Source organism: Paralichthys olivaceus, chromosome 1 (assembly GCF_024713975.1).
Source record: "Paralichthys olivaceus isolate ysfri-2021 chromosome 1, ASM2471397v2, whole genome shotgun sequence".
NCBI classification, from domain to species: Eukaryota; Metazoa; Chordata; class Actinopteri; order Pleuronectiformes; family Paralichthyidae; genus Paralichthys; species Paralichthys olivaceus.
The window spans coordinates 7,083,394-7,102,979 of NC_091093.1; the positions used below are offsets into that span (position 1 = coordinate 7,083,394).

General features: G+C 42.4%; 2 protein-coding genes across 2 annotated transcripts; one reads left to right on the forward strand and one right to left on the reverse strand.

Moving 5' to 3' along the window:
- Positions 1 to 422: 422 nt before the first annotated feature.
- Positions 423 to 14,741, forward strand: pdpr (pyruvate dehydrogenase phosphatase regulatory subunit). Its single transcript, XM_020080194.2, has 18 exons — positions 423 to 559; positions 1,182 to 1,455; positions 2,003 to 2,136; positions 2,450 to 2,531; positions 2,923 to 3,086; positions 3,293 to 3,414; positions 3,797 to 3,914; positions 4,323 to 4,472; positions 5,685 to 5,877; positions 6,118 to 6,242; positions 6,674 to 6,829; positions 7,968 to 8,101; positions 8,289 to 8,437; positions 8,519 to 8,631; positions 9,265 to 9,359; positions 9,448 to 9,537; positions 9,638 to 9,820; positions 11,758 to 14,741. The coding sequence occupies exons 2-18, from the start codon at positions 1,193 to 1,195 to the stop codon at positions 12,163 to 12,165; spliced, it is 2,679 nt and encodes an 892-aa protein (XP_019935753.1). The 5' UTR covers positions 423 to 559; positions 1,182 to 1,192; the 3' UTR covers positions 12,166 to 14,741.
- A 678-nt stretch (positions 14,742 to 15,419) lies between these two features.
- Positions 15,420 to 19,558, reverse strand: mrps11 (mitochondrial ribosomal protein S11). The gene is made up of 6 exons (XM_020079812.2): positions 19,416 to 19,558; positions 19,153 to 19,254; positions 18,933 to 19,031; positions 17,747 to 17,876; positions 16,062 to 16,127; positions 15,420 to 15,601 (listed from the first exon to the last, which is right to left on the reverse strand). Exons 1-6 carry the CDS (start codon positions 19,502 to 19,504, stop codon positions 15,494 to 15,496), a joined length of 594 nt encoding a protein of 197 aa, XP_019935371.2. The 5' UTR covers positions 19,505 to 19,558; the 3' UTR covers positions 15,420 to 15,493.
- Between the last annotated feature and the right edge of the window lie 28 nt (positions 19,559 to 19,586).

Below are 19,586 nucleotides of genomic sequence, written 5' to 3' on the forward strand. Positions count from 1 at the left end.
AACTTTCATACAAACACTACATCAGCCATGCAGACACTGTGCACTACCTTCCAACTCACTAACTAGGCCTCTGACGCCCCTCAGTGGTCACTCGTGAACACGCTTAGCTGCACATATTACTGCATTTTAATCACAGACTGTATGCACTGCTAGAAGTTTACTGAAAACCTAATAAAACACAATACTGATCAATGCAAACATAAACGTGTTTTTGAATTATAAGGAGATTCACAAAGATTTCATACAAAACATTATAAAAAATGTATTTAATAGAAAACATGAACAAGAAAGCTGAAATGATAGAGAGTCAGAGAGTAGATTAGCTGTGCTTTATTAATCGTTGACTCTTATCTCACAAGATAAGAACTTATCTAGGAGAAATCACTCTTGAGTGTGTGAGATTTCCTTTTGAAGGTTCAGACCGGATGTTCCTCTTGATTGTGTGGAGTTATCTGACAGTGGAGCAGAAAGCTGCTGCTCCTCTCCAGACTCGGTGTCGTACCCCTGAGCCGCTGTAACTCCCTGCCGACATTAACAGCGTCTGGACCGGACTGGATCTGTGAGTTTGTGTCGCCGTGAACAGTGAGAGAAACACCGGGACAGCAACTGCCTCTGCGCGGCTTAGTAGCGGTGCAGCTAAACGACCCACCGCAGCTAGCTGTTCCATAGCACTGAGCTACACTCGCTAGCTAACTGTAATGCTAACTGTAACTCTAACAGCAAGAAAAGAAACAGAAAATGTCAGGAAAACTTTCGCGAAACTTTACCGATGTACAAGTCGGGATGTGCTCTGTACAGCTAAGCTAATGACAAATGACAACTAAACGTATCGCCAGCTAAAACTAGCTGTGCTGCTAAAGGTGGGAGTGCAGCAGAGGTTGGGAGCAAACAGAGAGGATCACAACCGTGACAGCTCAAGGTCTATTTCAAGTCAACCTTGTCGGCTTCTCAGGCCCCGTCTCCACCGCTCCCACTGCGGGGTGTTGCTTTTAATGTCACCCGGTGTTAGCTTGTTAGCTTAGCCAAGTAGCATTCACAGTGTTCTCCTAAAACCTGCAGGTGAATGAAGATAAACATTCACGTTCATACAACCTTATGGGAGTTAGATGGTGAAATCAATATTAACCTTGGGTCGTGAACACATGACCAGTATGTGAGGCTGTGTGTTTGTTTGTGTGCAGCGAGCACGGCTATGTGCAGCTGTGTGCGGAGCTCCAGGGCTCTGTCCCCTGTCCTGCTCCCCAGGCTGCTGCTTCCCCACACCGGCTACAGATTGTCCGGCAGGGCCCTCTCGACCTCACCTCACTGCATGGCCGTCAATGGAGACTCCCAGCTGCTGCCTCTGCCCAGCCAGGCCCGGGTGGTGATCTGTGGAGGAGGCATAGTGGGGACATCAGTAGCTTACCACCTGGCCAAACTGGGCTGGACTGACATTGTGCTCCTGGAGCAGGGCAGGTGAGATACATATCTTTAAAGATTTAGGTTGTGGGAGTGTGTGATATTTCAAAGGTGATGGGGGGTGTCATCAATTATAATCCTTAATTTAATGAATCATATTTCAGAGCCCGTGTGGTTGGCTTTAAGGACACTGAATCCACAAAGTTTCCTGCTCTGCCACCTCTTAAGTCCTCTTGGAGGGGGACAGATACAGTGGCGATAGAAAAGAGTTGGTTGGATATTGCTCTATTATTTTAAAACAGGACAAGATGGTGAATATCCCTTACACTTTTGAAGGTCTTCTGCACTAGTTTAATGATAAGTTGCCAACCACCAGCCGATGCTAGCGACTACCAGCAGCTGTTAGGGACATATCATCAGTTGTGTACCTTAGTGTCATCGGGTGTTTTGGTCTTTTAATCGGAAGACAGCCTCCAATACACACCACAAGCTGGTCAGACCTGTGTGTGTGTGTGTGTGTGTGTGTGTGTGTGTGTGTGTGTGTGTGTGTCACATCTTACCTTGCGGTAATGTTATATTCTTTGTTTTATTGTCCTGATAACAGGCTTGGTGCAGGAACCACCAGACTGTGTGCTGGCATTGTCAGTGTGGCCAAGCCTATTTCCATAGAGTGCCAAATGGCCAACTACTCCATCAGCCTTTATCAGCAGCTGGAGGAGGACACTGGGATCAAAACAGGTCTGCCACTGTGACATGGTTATGTCTTACTCATATTGAACCAAGGCTTATGATAGGACACATTGTGAAAAATGATTGTCCTTGTGGCTTATAAGTTTTCTTAAACCATTAAATATGTTCAAGATGAATATGAATAACTGCTTTTTATTTCATTATTTTATCTATCCATAGTACAGCCTTTGCTTGAATGATGATCCCTTTGAGTTTGAGGTCAATCATTTTGACTTTACTTGTGAAATAACCTGGTTTGAGATCTAATGAGTTACATAATATGGCTTTGTTTTGTGTGTTTGTGTGTTTGTGTGTGTTTTAGGTTATGTGAAGACAGGGTCTTTGTGTTTGGCTCAAAATCAGGATCGTTTCATCTCTCTGAAGCGCCTGGCATCCCGACTAAAGTAAGACCTTAAAACCCCAAGTCAATATTTAGTAATGGAGGTATCTGCCCTATTGAGTTTATATGGATGAGTGTGCTGTCAAGTGGCCAAGGGATTTTTAATGAACACTAAGTCCAGCCTGAGTTTTGTCTGCCACTGCAGGGTATAAACTTTGAGCCTGGTGGTAAGATGTTTCTCCAACATATAAACAAGACAGATTACCTTGTTTCTTTTTACTGGACAATTTTATTACTGGTATAAAATCACAACTATGATCACACAGCCGCTATATCTTTGTCTTCCACTTCATGTGAATGTTTGCCTGATATTGTCATGACACAAACATTTGTCATGATATTTTAAACGGATGTCACAGTGATGTGAAGATCTATCTCCCACACTCTATCCCTAGGGTAATGGGGATAAGCTGTAACATCATTAAACCTAAGGAAGTGGCCAAACTCCACCCTCTTGTTAATATTCATGACCTGGTAGGGGCGCTCCACCTCCCTGCAGACGCTGTGGTGTCTCCACCTGAAGTTAACCATGCCTTGGCTGTGGCTGCTGCTGGACAAGGTAACTCAGAACGTGCATTTGATGGACCAATAATGGAACACTCAATGCAATGTTTAGGCAGTAGTACTTTAATCTTGAATTCAAGCCATTTTACTGTTCCGATACCTTCTGCTCTCCTTCTTCATTGTCATCTCCTCCCTCCTTCCCCCTCTCTTGTCTTCTTTCTGCTCACTCTATCATCCACTCATCTTTCTCATACTATCCAGGAGTTCAAATCCTGGAGCGGACCAGTGTTCAGCAGGTTTTGGTGGAGAAGGGTCATGTGATGGCAGTGGAGACTGACCGGGGCTCCATTGAGTGTGAATACTTCGTCAACTGTGCGGGACAGGTAAACCTCGGAGTGGAATTGTGGAATACATGTTAGCATCAATGAATCACAGTGCCATCTTAAATCCAAGTTTGTGAGGGGAAAAACTTTGTCAGCGTTTGAGAATCATGTCAAGTTGTGCATCGATTCAATGTAAAACTTAAGCTGGATTCTTACCTAAGTTTTAACTCAATAGTGGGATGATTGAGATGGCAGACTGTAGCACTTCCCACAGCAAATATTCTTGTGAAGGCAGTGGAGCCATTTGCCACTTTAATGGGTGTGGCTGAAGCTGACTTTGGATGATAGATCTGATAGTTTTATATGAAAGGCTGTTGTGGTCAATATACTCGTCTTCTTAGCAGCAACATAGACATATTTGTAATGCCTGTTTCTTCTCCAGTGGGCTTACGAGCTCGGCCAGGCAAGTGAGGTGAAGGTTTCAGTTCCTCTTCATGGCTGTGAACACTTCTACCTCCTCACAAAACCTCTCCAGGAGCCACTTCCCGCCGGCACGCCAGGTCTCTCTTTTTTCCATTATACCATTTCCACTCAAAAACCTGCATTTCTGTAGTTGCTTCCTCTTTTAACACCACCATCACTACAGTGAGGTGCATGATTGCAGTAACTATGTCAGATTCATTGATAGACTAGAGAATCAACACGTTTTAAATTACATCTAGGAATGAAACTTTTGGTTGAGTGTGTGTGGCAGAGCGAGAGTATAAGGTGACTGTAATTTATTGATTATTTTATTGAATTGAAAGCTACTTGATTCAGTCTGGTATAATTTATAAACTCAGAAAATTAATAATTATTTACTGTCAAGTTTTTAGAATCGTTTGTGATAATGTCCATTGACTGATTTTGGTGGTTTGTTGCAAACAAGAGAGAGAAGGTGATCTAACTGACTTGTGTCTTGTCTTTAGTGGTGATTGATATGGACGGCAGGATATATGTACGGCCATGGCAGGGTGGCCTTCTGTCAGGGGGCTATGAGAAGAATCCCAAACCCATTTTCACAGAGGGTCGTAACCAGCTGGAGATCCAGAACATGCAGGAGGACTGGGACCACTTTGGTAAAGGAGAGAGCTGGAGGGAGGGATGGGAGGCGAGGGAGGTGGAGACAGGGAATTTAACAGCAATCTGTATATTTTGCTAAGTTATTTTTTATATTTAAACCTATTTTCAGCAATTGCACATCTGGAGATTATTGGTAGACATGGCAGGCACATCACTTGGGCCACACGGCTGTGGAAGTCGTCTTAGATTTTCAACTCCACTGTATATCTTAAGTATATATATGATTAATATTATTTTTTTATTATTCATAAATTTTGTCAAGGCTATACTCATGGGCTTATTATTTATGTATTAATACATTTATAATCATCCCTTGTTGATAGAAGAAAAAAAAAACTGGGTCAGGTATGGTGTAAAGAAAATGTCACACATGCACACAAGCACTCACACTTGGACACAAGCACGCACACTTGGACACAAGCACGCACACAAGCACGGACACCTGTCCTTTGGCCTTGGCCTTACACTGGTAATCTGAGATTCCTCAAACAGTATTACAGGTTATAAAAAAGACAACAGCGTGTCACCAACTGGCCCTGACCTGCAATAACACACTGAGTCAGATCAAGCTGTCACGGGTCGTTCTTCATCTGTAATCAGTTTTTTTTCCGTACAAACCGCAATATTGTACTTTTGGAGTTTTCCATTTTATTGTGCTGTGTTTGAAGTCTGTGATCAAATCTAAGAAACCAATTAAATCAATGAAATTATCAAATGAATTCACAGAATTAGAGGAAGAGTGGAAACACAATGTAGTTTCTACTGACACAGCACTTAACACTGTTGCCTTAAGGTCAACTTTCATGAAGAAAACCTGCTGGTCTGTTTATGGCACAATGTGAGAAAAGGTTACACTTCCTGCTGTGCCGCAGGAGCTTGAGCTTGTTGAATCTGTCACAGTTGCACAGGGCTGTTGGTGGTGGAGGTAAATCAAAAGGTTATTTAAGCCAAATCCAGTATTTCTTTGTTTATGTTTTTCCTTAATGGTAGAAACACTAGAGAAGGTCAAAAAGACAAGTTAGCAGCCTCGTGTTGTGACAGGAACACTGGTTTATGGGAATGCGACCTCTGAAGTTTAGAATTGTGAAGACTGGATAGTTCAATTTATCAATATGGTTTGTAAATCATTTGAAAATGTTACACATTGATGTGGATTTATGGAATTTCTAAAAAAGATTTCGATCAACCTCATTGTCTTCTGCCTCCAGAACCAATGCTCACAGCTCTGATGAGGAGAATGCCTGGTCTAGAGTCCGCTGAGATCCATCAGCTGGTCAACTGTCCAGAGTCCTTTACGCCTGATATGCGCTGCCTGATGGGGGAGACACCGGGCATCTCTGGATACTACGTGCTGGCAGGGATGAACTCCTCTGGTTTGTCTTTTGCTGGAGGAGCTGGCAAGTAAGGATGGGTATAAATGTATTAGCTGGAGGTCAGCCTGTGGTATATATGTGAATGAACATTATCAAATGGGTTTGAAGACAAAACTGAAATTTATTCTACTCCTGAATGCATTATTTAGGTTTGTGACTGATACAGGAACTAATCAGTTTCTATAGGACAGCGATCAGAATTGTGATGTGGATATGTTTTGGTTGCATTGCAATGAAGCACAAATGTCGTGTGCAATTTGTTATGAAGGTACTTGGCAGAGTGGATGACCTACGGCTACCCCACCGCCAACGTGTGGCCACTGGACATCAAACGCTTTGGTAACCTGCAGAGCAGCCGAACCTTCCTGAGACACAGAGTGATGGAAGTCATGCGTGAGTAGTAAACTCTTAAGAATTAAGTTTTTTAAATCATATTAATGTGTATCTGTTAAAGGTAATAAAACAAATTATGCAATTAATTATTAACCCAATCTCTTACGTCTGATGAGCTATGTTATTTTCCTGTTATTCACAAATCAAGGTTGATGCCAAGGGAAAAGCAATATTTCTTATTAAGAAACTTCCCTGTCAGACATGAAACCAGAAAGAGAACAGAGTTAAAGCATCAGAGAGGAGACTTCACTTTTGTACCATCCAAAATATTTCAGAATAACTGAAAGATGTTGATATTTGGACAATTTATCTGATGGCCTAAAAAACATGTTCCTGGTCATAATTGTGTTTTTCCTGTGCCTATAATTCTATGAATGTTTTTGACAGTTTTGCTCTGGTGCTTCAAAGTGTCTGTGTGTGTTTGGGTCCAGCTCTGCTGTATGAACTGAAGGTTCCTCGCTGGGACTTTCAGACTGGCCGTCAGCTCAGGACCAGTCCTCTGTACGACCGCCTGGACACTCAGGGAGCACGCTGGATGGAGAAGCATGGCTTTGAAAGGCCCAAATACTTTGTTCCTCATGGGAAAGGTAAAAATTACTCAACAGCAGACATGCAATCTTTAATCTTTAATTTTTGAGTGAGCTTTACAAATCAGTTATTTTGATTGCATTTATGAAGAACTGCAAGGTCAGTAAGTTTTGATGAAAGTCTTCTTTTACACAGGTTATACACTCTGATATTTGGCTACAATTTAAGATTATAGAAAACTGATATCTCTATGTTCTAGTACAGTGTTTGCTTGAGTAAAAATAGCGAAGTAATGTGACCAGTACTTCACAGGTGTTTGCTGATCATTTTCTCTGTAATGGTTTACAGCACTCGTATGTTCTAACTAGAGGTTGGCTTTACAGAGAGTCCTAAAATTCTGGGTAGTGTGATGAGCAAGCAGAAAAACTAGGTTATTATAATAAAACTAGGAAGGATGCTTGTAGACCACATACTTCTGCCGAGGCCAACATCCTTTTACTCCATCTTAATGAAAGTAAAACAACATCCTGGATCTGCCTGTATATTTAATTCCACCACATATGTCATGATTTCTTCCTTCCCCTACTTCTCAGAAAGCAGTTCTGTAATTTTTGAATAATCTTGCTGACAGACAGACAGCTTGGAAAACATAACCCCCCTGGTAACAACCGTCCATCAAAAATCTCTTGCACACTTTGGGGCAGATGTGTGGGAGGAGTTGACACGACCGAACTAGAAATGACACAATCTCATGACTCAATCTCATGACACTTTAATGATCAGTTCCCTCCTCTCCGACAGACACTGTACAGAAGTCGCATGCTGCTGGGTTTCAACTGTTGATGATGTCATATGATTAATCATTTCTTTAAATATTTCTGTTAATGTCGTACATTGTGAAAGACTGAGGATAAACAGGCTCTTATTGCTTCTCTCAGCAGATGATTTCCTTCATTTTTGTATAGTCACATTGGGGATGTCTCAGGAAAAATGCTGCTCATAATCTCTAGAGAATTTCCCTTCTGTTTTTTATCGTAGATTTAATAATAGCAAATATGTTTTTCTAATCTAATGAAGTCTGATAAATGAAATGTTTTGGTGTTGCTTGGTTAACGGGAAACATTTCCACAGCACATGATGACGTGTATTTTCTCTAATGCCTGATTTGATTGATTGTTGCACTTTATGTGTTTGTAGATCTGCTCTCTCTGGACCAGAGTAAGACCTTCTACAAACCAGACTGGTTTGACATTGTTGGAGCAGAAGTGAAATGTTGCAAAGAGGCCGTGTGTGTCATTGACATGTCCTCCTTCACCAAGTTCGAACTGACCGTGAGTGATGATGCATGACAGCTTATAATTGTTAATCAACACTGGATCACATAAAGCATTAAACTGCTGCTGCACTTGATTGAGGCTTCATATTAAAAAGCATACATTTCCCCTCTGGTCACAGCCAGTCAGTGATGTCAGCATGTGTTTCCCCAGTTAAACTCTTTGCTCTGTCCTGATGTCCCAGTCAACAGGAGACCAGGCTATGGAGCTGCTGCAGCATCTGTGTGCCAACGACCTGGATGTTCCTGTTGGACACATTGTCCACACTGGCATGTTGAACGAGAAGGGAGGTTACGAGAACGACTGCAGCGTTGTCCGCCTCAGCAAGAACAGGTTTGAAACACAAATAACTCTGAACACCTGTCGTTTATAATGATCACTTGAAATAAGTCACACTTTTCTTCTCCTCTGCAGCTTTTTCATCGTCTCTCCGACAGACCAGCTGGTCCACTGTTGGTCCTGGATAAAGAAACACATGCCCAATGAACCACAGCTCCACCTGGAGGATGTCAGCTGGAAGTACACAGGTAAGGGCAGCACACAGCACCATTTCTTTGATCCTGCAGTGATGTCGCCATCAACCGGCCACACTATATCCTACACTGCAAGCAATGCACCATTATCACATATCTGCTCAGAGCCCTTATTATGTAAATGACCTGATTCTGGCAATTGTGAGACATCAGTGTGATTAATTGGGCGGTTAATCACACATTCAAAATATAATCAGTATGTTTGTAATGTAATTACCTTAACTGTCTGAAATGTGAGCAACATTGGGCTAACATTCATACATGGATTTTTTGCATACAAAATAAAACACCAACCAACAATCTCTATCCCAAAACTTGTGCAGGCACTGTGCAGTATATCCCTAATTTAATGATCCGGATGTTATTGGTGGTAACTACGACTAATTATTATTAATTATCTTATCTATTTATTATCTATCTGAAAAAAAAAGAAACAAGAAAAAGAAGTGAGTCCCTCACAGTTTCTTTGTGAATTTTATGGAGGCTAGCTAGTGAACACGCTCTGATATGGTAATGAATTAGTTAATGTTAGTGCTACTGATTGTGATCCAGGTCAGGAAACATGTAGTACCTGACCTGGGCTGAGCTTTGTTTATCAGGTAACCTTTCTTTCTCTATTACCCGCAGCTCTAAATCTGATAGGACCTCGTGCGATGGATGTTTTGGCTGAGCTGTCATATGTTTCCATGACACCTGCCCACTTCCCCTCCATGTTCTGTAAGGTAAGAAACAATGGCTAGTAACAGTAACATTATATGGTTATCTCCACGCTGACATGAATATTAACTGATCGTGTTTGTGTGTTTACAGGAGATGAGTGTGGGCTATGCCAACGGGATCAGAGTGATGAGTATGACTCACACTGGAGAACCTGGCTTCATGCTCTACATCCCTATAGAGGTTCGACCTGCACACACACTAACATGTAGTTATCGGATGGTTTTAAGCTTTTATTACACAGTACATGAAGTTCATCAGTGTCTTCCTCTGCTCCCCACAGTATGCACTGCATGTGTACAACGAGGTGATGTCAGTGGGTCAGAAGTACGGCATTCGCAACGCAGGGTACTACGCGCTGCGCAGCCTTCGCATAGAGAAGTTCTTTGCCTTCTGGGGTCAGGACCTGGACGCTTTCACCACCCCGCTGGAATGTGGACGAGAGTTCAGGGTTAAATTCGACACGGTCAGTACACACTTTAGCTGTGTAACCACATCAGACTGCACAATGTCAGCCCAGCGTGGAGTCTGAATTCTGTTTCATAGTTCTGGTTACAAAACCATTTTCTTATTGTGTCATTAAACGGCAAGTCTTTAGTGTTGCTAAGGTGATTCAGGTGAAGAAAATACAACAGTAATATCAGTAGTGATGCATTATGCTAATTATTGTACAAAATGCTTTTTTGAAGCTCTCTGTTAAGTTTTACTCGGTTGGAAGTTGAGAGAGGAGCAGAATAGTAACAGGCTCTGCTGTACTGAACCCAACTCAACATTTGGGTTCTAGTCTTTGCTGGGATGGAAAAGAAAATGTCACCAGACTGCACCTGCAGGCACAACAGGTGTCACCTAACACTGAGAGTGGTTTAGTCTACCTGAAGTCTACCATCAGTCACATTTAGAAGACACTGTCTGCTGCATACATCTATAATGACAGAGTGAAAGGAATAAAGACTGGAACCCCCAGTGGAATTAGTTTCAGTTGCTTTCAGATGTTCAGTCTTTATTAATGTGTTATTGAAGAAATGAGTGAGATTTAAAAGCTGGTTTGCTGGTGCTCCTGTATTCACACCAGTCAGTGTCATGTTTGAGGATGTTATTTGTTTGTAGGGCAGGCTTCATCATCTAAAGCCGTTTTCAGTCATTAACTCTGGAGAATGTCTGCACAATTGGGTCTGAGTGCAGCGGGAGATTCTTTCCTCAGACGTGTTCACAATAACTCAGAAATCTCTGGAGCATTCAAGTGAGAGGAAGCACAGCAGGAGAGGCAGGACATAAATTCCGCTGCTGAGATCACATGTTTCTGTTATCACCAAAAGCTTGCACACATCGTCTTTCTAAGTTGGAGTCTTCGTCTGTGTCTTCAGATATCAGGCAGAGGCAGGAAGTAATGCATTAATTCCACTGCAGACATCTTGGGGGTTTCTTATCACCAAAAGCTCTCGAATCTCATCGTCTTTCTAAAGCAGTGTTTTCAGACAGGAGTTACGGATAAAGTCTGGACCCAATGGTTCAGACTTTATCTGTAGTTTGTCTTTAACACAACCACAACACAGCGGGAGGTTCTCTCCACAGACACCTTTACAACAGCTCCAAATCTTAGGCATTATTCAGACGAGAGATGGTGCAGCTGATGCAGGAGGCAGAGGCAGGAACTAACGTTTGAATTTTGCTCACGTGATTTTGTTTACAGCACCTCAACACTGTCATCGGCTCACATCCCCACAAACTCTCCTGACATTTTCATTGTGCTTTTTGATCTGGAGATTCTTTTTTTTTTTTTTTTTTTTTTTCTTACTTTCCAGCACAATGGATTATGTGAAGTTTATGCTGACGTTATACTAGGGGGCCAGGTGGGGACAGTCCACAGATAATTCGAGGCTCTCACTGTGACATTTGCGTTCACACGCTCCTCTTTCGGAGAAAGTGCAGGGAATCTCCAGAGTTCAGTGCATTTCTGAAAGCAGCTTAAATTGATGTCACCAATGCGCCCGCTCGCTTGTGGTGAATCCTCTGGAGGACCTCCTGCTGTGTTCTCAAGTGAGCTGATTCGGACTCTATCCCTTATACCAGAGTTTTTACTAGGGGGCTGGCAGGAGCAACTCTGGAGAGTCCAGAGCCTCTCACTCTGCCATCAGCGTTCTCAAATACAGCCCCTCTGGAGAATGTCAGATTATATTATTATAGTTATCAGGTCTGAACGCATCTTAACAGTTCTCATTTGTTAATCTCTACCTGTTTATCTATCCTCTGCTTTTATTTACTCCTCTTCACTTCTTCCTCCTCTCCACTTTTTGTCTACTTCCTTCACTCCCTTTGTTTCATGCTCTTCGTCTTCTTGTTCCTCCTCATCCTCCTCCCATCCTGTGCTGTCTCTGTACCTCTGTCCTGTCCTCCCACCATCAGGACAAAGATTTCCTTGGTCGCGAGGCGTTGCTGCAGCAGCGTCAGGACGGTGTGTTCCGGAGGTTTGTCATGCTGGTTCTCGAGGATCATGACACTGAGCTAGACCTGTGGCCGTGGTGGGGGGAGCCCATCTACCGTAACGGCCAGCTGGCCGGGACGACCACCAGCAGCGCCTATAGCTACACCCTGGAGCGCCACGTCTGCCTTGGCTTTGTATCTCCGCCGCCAGGCCGAGAGGGGCTCCCCACACCCATTACCCCGGACTTCATCAACCGTGGGGACTATGAGGTGGACATTGCCGGCCAGCGCTACTCAGCCAAAGCCAAACTCTACCCCTTTAGCTCCCTGTTCACTCAGCAAAAACGCCGCAAGGAAGACATTGAGCTCAGCAACCTCCAGGGGAAGTGATGCAGAGAAATAGGAAATCCTCTGATACTCCTTCAGTCCACCAAATCCACTCCTGCACTTAACTCACAGTGCCAACCTATCTTCCCTTCTCTGGCTCCTGCTCAGAGGGCTGATTGCACTCCTGGTCCCTTTAATGTTTAAGTTCCACGTTGCATCTCCCTCTTTCAAAGTGCAATATTTAACAGGAGCCAAGTGCTTGAGCTCCTGTGTCATGTAAGTCTGTATTTCTTTTTCAGTCCTGTCCTCCTTAACAATCAGTCCACGCAGTCTCAGAGGCTCCTTCACTGGGACGATCTGCGGCTAAGTGCCTTTGTCAAGGCAACAGCAGCACTGGCTCTCGAGAACTTTGTTCACTTTGTTTACTTTAACTCGTCCAGAAGGGAAATTTCATTTGACCGACAATCTTCTCCAGTCGTGTTTCTGTCACTGTTACGAGTCTGTAAGAAATTCAGAGGTGATGTGCAAATGCCTGCAGTCCCTGTAGATGTAGTTGACTCTGTTTCTCAAATTGAAACATTTGCTGCTTTAAAGAATACGAGTGATGTGACATGTCTTAGAACGGGAAGATATCCTTTCCATTGAGGGGGAAAAACCTGATATTATCATTATTAAACTATTGTTTTGTGTGCCGCCCATTACTGCCACTTTCACTCCTGATGAAAAAGCTTCCTAAAAGCCTCAACCCATTTTCTTTTACCATTTTTACCATCAACTTTCAACTGTTCTGGTGTTATTTTGCTGTGAGTTTTACGGTGATATAATCCAACCTGGTATTTATGTTTTGTGCTCGTTTGGATTCGGCGTTGCTCCTCTGATGCAGATGTTTTGTTGTATCGATGCCTGGCAGGCATTAGGTGAAACCAGGTTGGGAAAGCTGTAAGCGGAGCTGTAATCCCAGACCTGTTGACTGGAGTCCACTTTTTCTTACATTGGTAATTTGAGTTGACATTTATGTAAAGGAAGGACTCCATTTAAAATAAAGCAATGTATTTTTGTATAGCTAGTATGTATAAAATCTCTATTTTCTGTACTGCACATTTTTTCTATGTCAGTTTTAAGTTATATCGGCCATATGAATTGTCAGTTTGAGCAGTTGTTTCGTCCTTGCAGTCGTCCTTCTGATCGTGGATTATCTCAAATGCTTTCCAGAATATTCTCAACAGGCAGCAGTGGCTTGATGTGTGTTTGAATACAGAACATCTATAATGTAACTTGGTGTGGAAGAGCCACAGAACAGCAGGCCTGGAGCTGGTAGGGGTTTAGCTTGTTGCTCTGCAGCAAACTGGGATCCTGAACCTTCGCTTGTCTGGATAAATGAAAGAGCAGAGGGCACTTTGGTCACGTACTCTGCCTGAGTGCCTTGACTTTAGGAGGGTGGAAGGTAGAATTAAAGGCAAAATGTAAATAAAACACCACCCACCTCTCCCCGACAGAACACATATATACACATCTAGCTGAGAGCAACAGCTAAATCAGAGTTCATGTTTATTGAATTTGTTTAGGCTCTTGTTGCTTATTTTTCCATTTAGTGTTTCTCCAACTGCATTGTTATAATCATACTTTTATTTGCTCAGCTTAAATACAAGATATATTTATTTTCTCAAGCAGCAGCAGTTTCATTTATTTGGGGCCCGTCTGAAGCACTTCACCTCTGAGAGAGAATTGCAGCAGCTTTTAGTCCGGATGTTGCAGAAAGCAGCTGCAGTGTTGACAAAACGAGAATATAGACGGGCTCATTAAATCTTCATTGACGTTAGTGTGAAACACCTCAGGCTTTTACTCTGCAAAACGATGGAAGAAAGAATCAGGGAAATGTTCGGTGTAGTTGGCGTTGATGAGCTCTTTGGCAGCAGAGGAGTCGTAACAGCAGGACGACGAAAGTGCAATTGTGTAAATTTAAAACATGGCTGCTGCTGTGTGGCTGATTTATGTACACAAGATGCGTCTCTTGTGTAGTACCTGTCGCTGTTCATCTCTGACAGCTACATGAAGTCGGTACATTGCTTATAAAGGGCTAATTTTTGTGTGTGCTCTTAATATTAAAAGAAATGTTTGCATGTGAGAGAATGGTAGATTATAAGGAGTCTTTATGTCAGTCCGTTCACTATGGGGGTTAAACCCTGACCTCTGCACTGTAGAACCAACTTCTCCCTTCAGCAGCGATGCCCTGCTTTGACTCTTTGACACTAAATGACCACATTGGACTTGAACTGTAGTCTGATGTTGAAATGTAACACTTCCAAACGTTCAGTTCATATAAGTATCATACAACGCTCCATAATCATATTTCAACTGGTGAGCAACACTCCAACCATGGCTGTGTTGTTCTCATCACACACATCCACGAAGGTTTTAGATGAGAACGTACAACCAGATTGTTACGTGATTCCTCTGTCACATACCCAACACCATGGACAGTGGTTTGTCTCTTATGCTACGTTCCTACATTAACATCTTTCATACTGGACTGATCTGTAAATGTCAGCTTTCATCCCAAAGCTTTATACTGTTGTGTTCATATCATATTAAACTGATGTTTGACTGTCTAATGTTAAATATAGAGAAATTATTCATAACATGGTTGAAATGGCTTCATCTGTTCTGTCTCTGTGTGTGTGTTTATCGGTTATATTAGGTTTAGATTTGGGTTGAGTTTTGAGCTGAGTGTGAGATTGGGTTTAAAATACACCACACTAAATTACTGCTACCAGGGGCCGGGGCACGCAGGGACACTGAGTGTTAAAAAAAACTTCAGATGTATTCACACCAACACTGATTGAAATAAAAGGTTTAAAAGCCCACAGACACAGGTGGAGCAGCAATTCTTATTAAAATCCCCCGAACTTCAATGGCCTCTCCCCCGGCTGTCAAGTTAAAGATGAGACATTTTATTATGACTGTTAAATAAAATGAATGAATAAATAAGTGAAAGATCATGGAATAGTGAAATAAGAAAATAATTATAACTGAAATTAATTAAGAACATCTGGCATATCCATGTATAATTATACTTTGACAATATGATGAGTTAAGTGCTTAAGATATTAGGGGCTTGGGAACTCATTAGGCCAATGAGTGTCCTCACTAAGATAGCAGTACAAGAGTGTGTGTGTAAACATCAGAGCACTAATGACCGTATCAGTGTCTGCGGTGAGCAGAGGACGGACACACCTGTCCTCAGCTCATTAACGACCCGCTCTGCCATTATTTCCACTGACTAATAATAACGTGTGGACAGCTCAGAGGCAGCAGAGTTACACCATTTAACACTTTATTAGCATATTTCAACACAACACCTCCATCCTGCTGCTGCTCCGGTCAAAGGAGATCACGTCCTTCTGGCTTTGCGCGGGCGGCATCCGTTGTGAGGCACGGGGGTGTTGTCGGTGATCGATACCACCTCCAGGCCTCCCATTGTCAAGCCTTTGATCGCAGACTGCACAACACAGATAAATGCATTTGTTCATTATTGAACCTCACAGGAACAGATCGAGTTGCCTGTGACTCCCCTCCACAGCCTCGAATCATCCTCATTATAAAAAGAATATGAATATTGGGTTTATTTCTCAGTGCAGTCCAGGTTTTGTTTGTGCTGCCCATCATCAGATCAACACACACCAGTCAGTCATACAACATGTAAAACATGTCCATCGTCCCACTTCATCAAAACTCATGTGCCTGTTACTCTAAAAATGTAAAAGCCATTGCTGCAAATACAATGACCAAGAAAAGAAACTGATGACTCATCTATAAATGATATTTTTGGAAAAAACAGAAGATTTGATGGTTCCATCTTATCAAATGTTTGTTAATCTGTTAAATTGTAAATCAATCCAGATTGAAATTAATTAAAGGGAAAGTTGACAGAAAAATGAAAAATGCACTCATCTACTCACCAGACGTCCAGGACCCAGACCTTGGACCACAACTCGAACAAATGTTACTCCCTTTGTTGTGGCTTTCTGTTCAGAGGACGAGACAGTGAGAATTAATGCGTGGCCTCTGTCTGACTGCCCGTCCACAACAGTCAGCTAAAAAAATTCAATTGAGTGTGGACGTCAGATCATGATCAGCTCAAACCATGGAAGTTGACAGATGTAATTAACAACCGCACACAGTATGTAACATTTAATAATTATTTCACAGCACTTTTCTAGATACATCATAAACAAATTAGTAATTAATGTAAAACCAAATGTTAAAATCCGATGAAGTGACGGAAACACCTATTAATACAACATAATTGAGACAAGAATACTTAAAGTGAATGCAAGGTTAAAATCAGGTTAAGAGGCACAGACGGTACATATGTGAATATTAGTGACTAAAAGTAAAACCAAGGGTTCAAAATCTGAGAAGTGAGAGATAAACAAGATGTCGGGTAGACTGACCCAAACTGATCTAAATGTGTTCTGAGGTGTGATTTGAACAGTTCAGCTGGTGGATGTGAGGTGGTGCCGAGCAGCTGAAGGCTCCGGCTCCCTTAGTGCTGAAGCTTAACAAGGAGACGGAGAGAAGAGAGAGCAGCCGAGGAAGAGCACAGGGCTCAGGAAGAGATGTGGAGATGTTCGACAGGAATAAGGAAGCCGGGTTATGCAGGGCTTTGAATGTGAGAAGTAGAATTGTGTAGTGCATTTTGTCCGTTAACTTCAATAAATATTTCCTCTATAGAAAGTTTTGTGATACGTTTCAGCTTTGCACAGGGAGGGAAGAACTTTCTTTTCTCATGGTCACGTTGGTTGAATTCCACTCTCTCACCAGCCCGATAAACAGTAAACGGTACATGGAAAGGTTAACTGTAGAGGTGAAACAATCCAGGCGATCAAGGCCTTTGTTTATTCCACATTCCTAGATGTGATGATTTGCTGCTTTCGTCTCGTATTAAAGTTAAAATGAAAATCCTTTGGCTTGAGACTGTTTGAGAAAGAAATTGAAATAGCAGGAATCACACTGGGCTTTCACAAGCTGTGATTTTGATTATTTTGTGATATTTTCTGGACCAAGAAATGAATCATCGTAGCAGAAAATAACCAGCATTACTTTTTGAGACTCGCTCTACTGACAAGAGAATCAATAATGTTCTGGTTACAGCTCTTCTTGTATTTTTATTTTCAGCTGAAGTGAAAAACCAATGAAATGTGACAACATTTTAGAGAACTGAATATTTTCACCATTTGACAAACTAGTTAACAATACAGGACTATGGAAGCCCTATAATCAACCCTTATTTCTCCAGTGTGTTTGCTGTGAGGAGAAACTACAACCTTAACTTTATAAATCAGACCAAAGCAAAGTCTAAATGAGATTTTAACAATGAGGGCTCCAATTTGTCTGAGTCCTTAGAGGGCAGATTTCATACAGCATTTAAGATTCAGAAATTACAGGGTGTTAAACAGAGCGGAGCAGCAGCAGGCGCTGAAACAACTTGCTGTTCTCACAATCACACAGATTCTCCTGTAACATTTAAGACGCAGCCTCTACTGTCATGTTGCCTAGTTGTCCAAGAGTCTTTGAGCAAGACACTGAGCCCCCGACCTGCTGTCTCACAGCGAGTGTGTCAGAACATCATGTGAGAACTTACCGAAGCAGCAGAAATGCCCGCAGTCTGAGCGGCGATGGGTGTCGACTTCTTGATGTTCTTGAAACCTTCTGTTCCGCAAGACGTCCTGACCATGGACTGTCCCGCGCTGTCTGTCAGCTGTATGTGTGTGCTGCCAAAGGACAGGACAGTTTACTGAGTCACTGACTCACAACTGATTGGAAAGTTAGTTTTTTTGAATACTAAAAAGGAGGAATTTCATGCACTGTCACACTGATGACAAGCCGAATGTTCCCCATAACGAACTTGACAGCATCACAAAATAATAAGAAGGTTCTCCTCCGTAGGGCTCTGCAGCTTTACACCAGCTCCTTCTAGTTTGTGTTTTATTCAACAAAATCTGCTTCTATTCTCAGATCAACACCAACTCTCACTAGACTACTGAAATATTTATTTCACCAGGGTCAGATTAACATTAACTATTAATAACCAAACACAAAATCAATGTAAACATTTGATTTGACTGTTTATGTTCAGTCTGTTTTTCCAGTGTTGAACATGTGTACATGGGAAGTAGGGCAGTGTGATATCACTAAAATCTCATGTCCCTGACAGATAGGCATTGTTCCCTGTTACTCATACTGGAGTCCCTGCCCTGTTCTGTGTCACCTTCACTCTCCTTCATGTGAATTTCCAGGCTGCATCAGCGCCGCTCGGAAGACTGAAGTGTCGTCCAAATGATGAAACATTTATGTATAAAGAGTGTGAATGAAAAAGCATCATATGAAATGAAAGATGATTTAATATTGCACAGCTGTAATGTGAAGAAACTTGTATAAACTGTATGATGGGGGAACTGAAACTACTAAAAGAAAAACTAGTTTTATTATCCTTACAAAGCTGAACTTTAAAAAAGCTTTGCAGGAATCTGTCAGGTGGCGACTTAAAAATCTGAAACCTTTAAACGTCAGTAGTTTTTTGACGTTTAAAGAAATCTGCCCTCTAAAAACACAGACAGTATATAATATTATTAGCTGCACTCACACAAAAGTTCTTATTGTGAAAAAGTAATAAAAAGGGACTTTATTTCTACTCTCCCATTACATTCTAATCATGCACACCCTGGTTTGGTTTATAAACTGAACTCATCTGGTATTATGATGTCACTATGACAACTGAGGGGGTGTCATTGAATATTTCACAGTGTGATGTCACTAGTTTCACTTACTTGTTGTATGTAGCTTTAATGTGAACGATGGGAAGCTCCTCAAACTTCTTCCCAGCCCACCTCAGTGCACTGTCCTGACCCGGCAGGGGGGGGAAATGGCTGCGGGTGTAAACAAACACAAAGATTCGGAGTGAATCTCCTGTGGTGACCGATGGTTCTACTTTGTGACTGTGATGCTCAGACTGAGCGTGAGTTCACGGGAAAACAGCGGAGGAGTGACCTGAAGTCTTTGCGGGTTTTCTCGGAGTCGGTGGAGGAAGATGTCTGCTGGAGTGTGACGGCGCTGCAGCACAGTGTCCGCTTCAGAGCGCTGCTTCCACATCTGCACACACACGACAGTTCACCCGCAACACAAAGCCCCGTCCATTACTTCACAGAGAAAACACAACACGTGCTGCACAGCTGCGAGCCAACGGCACACTGTGCTCCAGCTAGCCTTCAGCTAGCCGGATGCTAGTAACGCTGTATCAGTAACACACTTACAGGGAGCTTCCATTCACGTTGAGAGAGGCAGCCAGCTGTCGACACACGCTACTGACGGAAGCAACTAATACACAGTTGAATTTGTACATGTTTTAAAGGTTTACTTAACACACACAGTGACACTCAGCGGATTCTAACTACAAACGTGACATTGAAGATGCTAACCCAACG

Bases quoted from the DNA above. Each gene is read 5' to 3' on its own strand.
- pdpr (XM_020080194.2), top strand. From the start codon at position 1,193: ATGTGCAGCTGTGTGCGGAGCTCCAGGGCTCTGTCCCCTGTCCTGCTC. The intron at 2,532-2,922 runs GTAAGACCTTAA...CTCTATCCCTAG, and splicing joins CGCCTGGCATCCCGACTAAA to GGTAATGGGGATAAGCTGTA. The intron at 8,438-8,518 runs GTTTGAAACACA...TCTCCTCTGCAG, and splicing joins GTCCGCCTCAGCAAGAACAG to CTTTTTCATCGTCTCTCCGA.
- mrps11 (XM_020079812.2), bottom strand. From the start codon at position 19,504: ATGTACAAATTCAACTGTGTATTAGTTGCTTCCGTCAGTAGCGTGTGT. The intron at 16,128-17,746 runs GTAAGTTCTCAC...TCCTCTGAACAG, and splicing joins CGGGCATTTCTGCTGCTTCG to AAAGCCACAACAAAGGGAGT. The intron at 15,602-16,061 runs GTGAGTAGATGA...TGTGTTGTGCAG, and splicing joins GTCTGGGTCCTGGACGTCTG to TCTGCGATCAAAGGCTTGAC.